General features: G+C 49.6%; 1 protein-coding gene across 1 annotated transcript; it reads left to right on the forward strand.

Moving 5' to 3' along the window:
• The first annotated feature begins 4,706 nt into the window (after positions 1-4,706).
• On the forward strand, positions 4,707-5,891 carry LOC123185613 (NAC transcription factor 56-like). Its single transcript, XM_044597469.1, has one exon. It carries the CDS (start codon positions 4,989-4,991, stop codon positions 5,619-5,621), a length of 633 nt encoding a protein of 210 aa, XP_044453404.1. The 5' UTR covers positions 4,707-4,988; the 3' UTR covers positions 5,622-5,891.
• Positions 5,892-8,743: the final 2,852 nt, after the last annotated feature.

An 8,743-nucleotide genomic window follows, 5' to 3' on the forward strand; every position in this document is an offset into this window, starting at 1 on the left:
GCATGTACAACAGGGGCGCTTACGACGGATGCTAGGGTTCGATTCCCTCCCAATTTGGTCAACCCTCCCCCCCCCCCCCCCCCCCCGATCCCAGGATTTGGGCTGGCATCGATGCCCAGGCTGTCGACAGGCGCTGCCCCCCCTCCCCCCTTTTTTTCTGCGCGATCCTTTTTCTCCGTACCAATTTGGCATCGGGCGCTCCTTGGAGCACTACAAATCTGCAACGGCTCAACTACCTCAGCTGATCTTTGCTGAACGGAGCCAGCTGATTGTGCTCAGCTTTGTTCATGTTATGTCAAATGACCTTATGGAAATACCCTTTTGTGTCGTCTGTCCAATCAAAATGCTTTGATCGTAGGCGAGCTGTTTTCTAGACATTTTTACCCCTCTTACAGGTGGAGCCTCATTGAAACGTTCTCTTCCCTCTTTTCTATTACTTCCACTGGAACCCAACCAAAAAAGGAAAAGTGGAAAACCCCTCTCCGCACTCTCTCGCATGTGTGGACCCACCTGAAAAAAGATCTCTCTCTCTCTCTCTCTCTCTCTCTCTCTCTCTCTCTCTCTCTCTCTCTCTCTCTCTCTCTCTCTCTCTCCCCACCAACCCCACTCCGGCGGCAGCCCCACACGATCAGTCCTCCCCTCCCCCTAATGGCATGGTCCTCAGAAGCAACTCCGCTACCATCGATGAAGTCGTCACTCCCATGCCACTCGGACCACAAATTCGTAAACATGGTGATTCCTTGTTTCTTTTGTGCCATCCATTGCTTGTTTTCTTTGTCTGTAGCCTTATGTTGCCGAGCGCCACCCGCTGCCGCCACGAGAACTTGTCGCCGACGAGTTTCTTGGCCATCTAGAGCACTCACAACCTTCCCGACGTTTCTCACACTTTACCTGAACTGCCAGTGGCCACACCATAGCATCGGCCTCTACCCACAGGACACTTCCCCTCAGCTGCTACGCACCATGGCACCAACCTTTTGAAGGAAATATGCCCTAGAGGCAATAATAAAGTTGTTATTTATATTTCCTTATATCATGATAAATGTTTATTATTCATGCTAGAATTGTATTAACCAGAAACTTGATACATGTGTGAATACATAGACAAAACAAAGTGTCCCTAGTATGCCTCTACTAGACTAGCTCGTTAGTCAAAGATGGTTAAGTTTCCGGACCATAGACATGTGTTGTCATTTGATGAACGGGATCACATCATTAGGAGAATGATGTGATGGACAAGACCCATCCGTTAGCTTAGCATAATGATCGTTTAGTTTTATTGCTATTGCTTTCATCATGACTTATACATGTTCCTTTGACTATGAGATGATGCAACTCCCGAATACCGGAGGAACACCTTGTGTGCTATCAAACGTCACAACGTAACTGGGTGATTATAAAGATGCTCTACAGGTGTCTCCGAAGATGTTTGTTGGGTTGGCATAGATCGAGAGTAGGATTTGTCACTCCGTGTATTGGAGAGGTATCTCTGGACCCTCTCGGTAATGCACATCATTATAAGCCTTGCAAGCAATGTAACTAATGAGTTAGTTACGGGATGATGCATTATGGAACAAGTAAAGAGACTTGCCGGTAAATAGATTGAACTAGGTATGATGATACCGATGATCGGATCTCAGGCAAGTAACATACCGATGACAAAGGAAACAACGTATGTTGCTATGCGGTTTGATCGATAAAGATCTTCGTAGAATATGTAGGAGCCAATATGAGCATCCAGGTTTCGCTATTGGTTATTGACCGGAGATGTGTCTCGGTCATGTCTACATAGTTCTCGAACCCGTAGGGTCCGCACGCTTAACGTTCGATGACGGTTTGAATTATGAGTTATGTGATTTGATGACCGAAGTTTGTTTGGAGTCCCGGATGAGATCACGGACATGACGAGGAGTCTCGAAATGGTCGAGAGATAAAGATTAATATATATGACGATGGTATTTGGACACCAGAAGTGTTCCGGGTGCTACCGGGTCACTGGAAGGGGTTCCGGGCAAACCCCGGCAAAGATATGGGCTTAATGGGCCAAGTAATGTAACACACCAGCCCACAAGGGGCTGGTGCGCCCCCTATAGGGCCAGCCACGTGGGGAGAAAGGGAAAGGAGAGGAGGAAAAGGAAAGTATGAAGTAGGACTCCTACTTCCTTCCCCCCCCTCCTTCATTCCTCCTTGTCCAAATATGGCGGGGTGGGGGGCACATTGGACTAGGGGCCCAAGTAGGATTCCTCCTACTTGGGCGCGCCCTAGGCTGCCTCCCTCCCTCTCCCTCCTTTATATACGTGGGGAGGGCACCCCTAGAGCACACATCAATTGTTCCTAGCCGTGTGCGGCGCCCCCTCTACAGTTAACACCTCGGTTATATCGTCGTAGTGCTTAGGCGAAGCCCTGCGCCAGTAACTTCATCATCACCATCGCCACGCCGTCGTGCTGATGGAACTCTCCCTCATCCTCAACTGGATCAAGAGCTCGAGGGGCGTCATCGTGCTGAACGTGTGCTGAACACGGAGGTGCCGTACGTTCGGTACTTGGATCGGTTGGATCGTGAAGATGTTCGACTACATCAACCGCGTTACTAAACGCTTCCGCTTTCGGTCTATGAGGGTACGTGAACACGCTCTCCTCGCTCATTGCTATGCTTCTCCTAGATAGATCTTGCGTGATCGTATGATTTTTTTTGAAATACTACGTTCCCTAACACCTTTAACCACCCGACGCGCAACGTCTAGAAAGAGGGAGGGGGAGAGCTTTTTTTAGGTGGGTCCCATCTGTAAGCCGCATGTTGTTTTCTCTCTTTTTTTTTGTTTCTGTTGGGTCTCACATGTAAGGATGGTCAAAACTATCCTGGAAATATCACCATGATGGTCAAAGGACTTTGACTAGACGGAAGCACATTTGTACACCACCATCAAATGGAACAGAGGCAAACTGAGCACGACTAAAGTTAGGAGCAAATTTAAGTAATTGATTTAAGTTAGGGGTAGAAATGTAAATATCCTTTATTTTTGTGATCATACTGTGGTTCCAAATAAAGAGGATAAACTAACACTACTAGGACTGGGAGCATCATTGGAAGACATTAGTACTACTAAGAGCATCTTCAACAGGCGCACAAAAGTTTCACGCGGTAAAATACTTTTAGTGCGCCATTGTAGCACTTTTAGCACGCCGAATCCAACATTGGTTTAGCAAATGCCCAAAAACACGCGTCCAAAAAACACATAGTGCAAATTATGAAGTGCGCGTAATCCGGCGCCCCAAATTTGCAGCTTCTGATAGCGCTTTTTAACGCGTGCCCAAACTTTTTTTGCGTGTGCACTATTTTATAGCTTCTATTGAAGCTGTCCTGCGTCAAAAAACCTGAATTTTTACGTCGCGGAGCAGTTTTTGTGACCCTGTTAGAGATGCTCTAACACAAATGAACATCTGACGGTGAAGCCAAATCCAACGAAGAATACCCAAACAATCCTTCCGCTTCCCAGCACCCAGCTCGGAAAGGCACCACCGAGTCACCGACCTACCGAAAGCCCAGAGTACAAATACGCCTCCCCCCCAGCAACAACGGTCAACAAATCCACAACCGTTGGCCTGATCTCACAATCACCCGTCCGCCATGGCGAATCAGCGGGAGCAGCAGCAGGCCTCGCCCTCGCTGCCTCGGCCGCCGATGCCGTCGAAGCCGCGGCACATGTCGGAGCTCTACGGAGGCATGCGCTTCGACCCCAACGGCCGCTGCCTCGTCCGGACCTACCTCGCCCCCAAGGCGATCCGCGGCCGCCTCCCAAACCTCGAGATCATGGACGTCATCCCCGACGACGTCGACGTGTACGGCACCCGCCCGGAGGCGCTCCCCTTCCACCGCTGCAACCGGGGCGCCAGCGGCAAGGTCTGGGGCCACTTCTTCACGACGCGGCCCGCGGCCGCGGCATCGGGCGGCCCGGGCAGCTACGTCCGGGTCGTGCCGGGAGGGCTGTGGGTGCGCTACGACGAGGAGAAGGCGTACGCCGACTCGGACGGGGACGTGCTCGGGTACCGGTGCCGCTTCGCGTTCCACGGCGAGGACGGCAAGCTGACGGCGTGGCGGATGAAGGAGTTCCGCCTCAACGAGGGCGCCGCGGCCTACCGCGGCGTCGCGTTCCACCCCGTCGCCAAGAACCTGGTGGCCTGGAAGGTGTACAACGACGTGGAGGAGCCGCTGAGCGACGACGAGGGCGACGACGAGGACGAGGACGAGGATGACGAAGCGGAGGAGATGGAGGTGGACGATCCGGTTGCCGCCGCTGCGTGCACGGAGGACGACCTGACACAGCGGCAGGACAAGAAGAAGAAACAGAAGCTGCGGTAGTAGCACCGTAGCACGGGAGGCGCTAGTAGATGCTGAGTTCGCATGATCTGAAGCCTGAACATTATCTGAAGCCTGAATTTGGGTTAGCATGATCTGAAGCCTGAATTTGGGTCAACATGATGCTGCGAATTTGGATTAGCATTATCTGAAGCGAGAATTTGGGTTAACATGATGCTGCGAATTTGGGTTAGCATTATCTGAAACCTGAATTTGGGTTAACATGATGCCGCGGATTTGGGTTAGCATGATCTGAGGCCTGAACATTATCTGAAGCCTGAATTTGGGTTAACATGATGCTGCGAATTTGGGTTAGTACAAACAGAAGCTGCAGTAGTAACTCGTATGTCTGGATTTACGCATGATCTGAAGCCTGAACATTAGCGTCAGCCGTGCGTTCCATTGATAAATGGAAATTGGATTGGCGAGCCAAACTGGTGTTAATCTACAGCATTGTGCTCTGCTTCTACAACCTCTCCTGCCATGACGCGATCCCATGTCTATAAATACAGCCCCCGGATCCTGAATCTCCCGTCGCATCATTCCAACCGGTCGAAACCTTCTTCTCCCCCCAAATCCAACCAACCTCCCTCCCCCTCTGCTTCTAAGCAGATTCCGTGGGCAGCCCGTCATGGCAATGGCGCCTCCGCCCGTGCCGAGCCTGCCGCTGGGCTACGTGTTCAGACCCAAGGCCCGGGAGCTCATTCAGCACTACCTCGCCCCCAAGGCACTGGGCGGCTACGTCACCCCGGGCTTGGTGGCGGAGGGCGTGGACGTCTTCTCCGCGGCCCCGGATGAGCTCCCCTTCAGCCGCAGCCACCGGCGGGAGAGCGGCGAGGTGTGGGGCTACTTCTTCGCGGCGCACCCCGCCGGGGAGAGGGCCCCGGCGCCGGGCGGGTGCTGGATCCCGTACGGTCCCGAGAAGGCGTACCGCGGCGGGACCGGTGGGGAGGCGGTCGCCTTCAGGCGCAGGCTCGCGTACTACGTCGCGTGGCGGGGCGGCGACGGGGTATGGGCGCGGACGCCGTGGCTGATGGCGGAGTACCGGCTCAACAAGGGCGGCGCCGCCTTCCGCTGCGCGCGGCCCGGCCCCGAGGCGAACATGGACTGCGTGGTCCGCAAGGTCTTCACGAAGCCGGCGGTCCCTCCGCCGTCTGCCCGCTCCAGCGATCGGGCTCCAGCTCCAGGTACCGCAGCGCGGACGAGGAAGCCGGCTACCCCGGCGAGGAGCAGGCGAGGAAGCGCGCTCGATGGGTCTAGTTGAGACTTGGGACGGCCGTGAGACGCGGCCACGGGTTTTGTGACTGATTGATTGGGTTCCAGAATTGCAGAAACCAGTAGAATCATACGAATTGAGCCACAAGTAATATGAATCGAAAAGAGTAGTATAAGTAGAAATTAGGTTCCCATTGTAATTAGTTTTGCAGCCACGGTATTTTTCTTTGAACTAGATAAATGCCGCAATGGGGCATACATAATCTAGTGATTCAATACCAAATGTGTCCAACATAACTGTAAATATCCTCATGGACATTGGACGGTTTGTCAAATTCTTTGCAATTAAATCACTCTTCTTCGGTGGTTGTTGTTGTGATTGTGATGAGAAAGAAAAGTAGATGCATGACATCAGAAAGGGGGTTGGCAGTTGCATGTCCCTATCGCTTCCATGATTGCACTACATGTTTTTGTACTTCTATACTTATATGAACAAGCTATAAGGCATGAAGGCTAACAAGACAATATAAAGAAAACTAACAAGAAAATCCGAAGGATGCCTAATCACTATAATTCAGATTTGGTACAATTTGCCTTACTTTGCTTTGGCATGAGAAACCGGAATCATTTGCAAATAATAAGATAAAGAGCACAAGAAAAGGAGAGTTTATGTCATGATACCAAAAATAAATAGCAAGATTTTGAAAGAAAAGATGATCTCCCAGAAGTGTGAGAGGCATCCCTACCGGGCGGGCCTTGATTCACCCCTTACTATAACCATCCCACTCAATCTTTTACACCGATGTTTCGTACTCTCTCGACCAGGTCATCATAAGAAAATCTGATAAGACATTCCATTCATTTTTTTGTTGATATTTGGATTTCGTTTTCAAATAAAGTCATCTTGTAGTTAGAAATCACCTTTAGAATCATCAGCCACTGTCCCTACACTGACTCGCTTATCCGGAATTGATCCTCACTACGGTCCTTTATTTCGAAACGAGGGCTACATACCGAATACAAAATTCTTTATTCAACATTTTTAAGCCCAACCAATAATGTGTCTAAATACTTTTCTGAGATCATAAATGCTTTCAAGCTTTCAGCAGCTTCCCTTTTCAATTACTACTAACCATCTTTTAGCTCCTCACTTTTACCATCTTCTAGGTCTCTCTCCACTTGATCTTCTTGTTACATGCCACCGTCACACCAAACCTTACCTCCACAACCATGGTTACTCATGTGTAGCAGTTTCACACAAGCAAGCCATTGTTGAGAAGATGGAACATGATTTCATTCAATTGAATAGATGCATATATGATCAAGTGGAAGAAGAATTAAGAACTCATATTTATTTCATTGAGGTATAAGACAAATAATAATAAACTCACCGAGGAGGATAAAAATAATATCATCCTAACGTTCACAAACAAAAATTACACACTACTAAAAAGTAAAAATAAACCAAGCATCACGGGCAACTAAAACTGACCAGAAGACAAATATTGGAGATGTCATGAAGTGGAACTCGTAATTTAATATAAGTGGAGCTACACATACCCAACACAAGGGACTCATTTTAGTTCTTGCTCCGGCTACTTTCCCAAGAAGCATTTTGGTCCTCCATACTACATTCCTAGTTAAAGAAATAGGCATCAAAATAGGAAGAGTCGAGTAAATCACACATAAAAAAATTAGCAATATGGAAATCTTGCATTGTAAGAGGACACAACTTCCCATTAAGAGAAAAGAGAGGACACAACCTGAAATCTGTCCATACTTGCATGAAAATTTGAGGCATCACCAAGATGATATTTCATGTTGACAAACATCAACAATACCAGTTACGAGGAATTGAAATCACTAAAAAACAATCAGAAATGTTAACGCCCACACGTGTGGGCGTTGACCATCTCGACCACACGCATCCATCACCGTCCAGTACTATATGCACGAATCTTGGCACAATCTGGCCGATTTTCTGTGCCACGTAGGACAAGGCGCCTGTATGGTGTGTGACATAGTTCGCCCGCACGTCGGTTGCCCCCCCGCGGTTAGTGGTTGCCACTCGGGGCCGTGCGGTGGAACTGCTATGCGCCCGCACGCCACGTGCCGACCGTGGTTGACGTCAAACACGTCACGCACTTCGCCCGCCTACCCCTCACGGTTCCATTTACTCATCCCCACAGTTACTCGCACAACCCACTTCGCATTTCAGACGATTGGAGGAGAAGACTAGGGGAGAAGGCGACGGCGGAGGCGGAAGAGTCGACGGAGTTCGCGGCCGTCGGTGGTGCTCACCGGACCAGAGCGGCTTCGCCGGAGCGCCTACAGATTGAAGGTAATGCTCGCTCCCACTCTCACAATCATTGCCTGCATTTTTCTCCCCTTCCCTCGGTGTTTTGATGCTTCGCTCGAGATTCGTAGAGATTCAGGCGATTTGGCGATGCGCCGGCGTTCCCGCTGGCGGCGGAGTCCTATGCTTGCCGTTTTCGGTGGCACTGGGCAGTTTCGTCGCCGCCGCGGTGGCGGTCTCGCCGGTGTGGTTCTGCCTGTCCGGAGACACACACTGGTTGTGCCTTGGGATTGGGCCGTTGTTTTTCGGTCTGATAGTTGCGCATTGCTTCAAATTGGTATTTGCGATCAGTTCGAGGAGAATTTTGGGGATGAATTTCAAGTCATTATAGTTGCCATTGAACCCTAGATCTAGTTAGTTGTTTTTCAAACTGCGGTATGAAGGCAAACGTGGTGGTTTGAGTAACTATCATGACTATATGGCAACTAATTTTCTGAATGACTGTGATAGTTGCCACAAACATGCTTTTCCATGTGGAAACTAATTTCTTGAATGACTGTGATAGTTGCCATAAACATTCTTTTCCATGCGGCAACTAATTTCCTGAATGACTGTCATAGTTGCCACAAACATGCTTTTTCCATGTGGCAACTAATTTTTCCTGAATGATTGTGATAGTTGCCACACTGTAGGAATGGTAAAGTGCAGTAAATCGGTAGTCACTGCAGTTTCACTAACCAATTGCACTGGATGGCAGCTAATCTGCACATCAACTATGCCTGTTGCTACTTGGATAGTATATTCTTGTGGCAATAGACTATGAACACACTGTAGCTGTTGCCATGTTGTAGACAGGATAATGTGGCAAATTGGCT

Source organism: Triticum aestivum, chromosome 2A, assembly GCF_018294505.1.
Source record: "Triticum aestivum cultivar Chinese Spring chromosome 2A, IWGSC CS RefSeq v2.1, whole genome shotgun sequence".
Lineage (NCBI taxonomy): Eukaryota > Viridiplantae > Streptophyta > Magnoliopsida > Poales > Poaceae > Triticum > Triticum aestivum.

Excerpts from the sequence above, each read along its gene's own strand:
- LOC123185613 (XM_044597469.1), top strand. The coding sequence starts at position 4,989 with ATGGCAATGGCGCCTCCGCCCGTGCCGAGCCTGCCGCTGGGCTACGTG.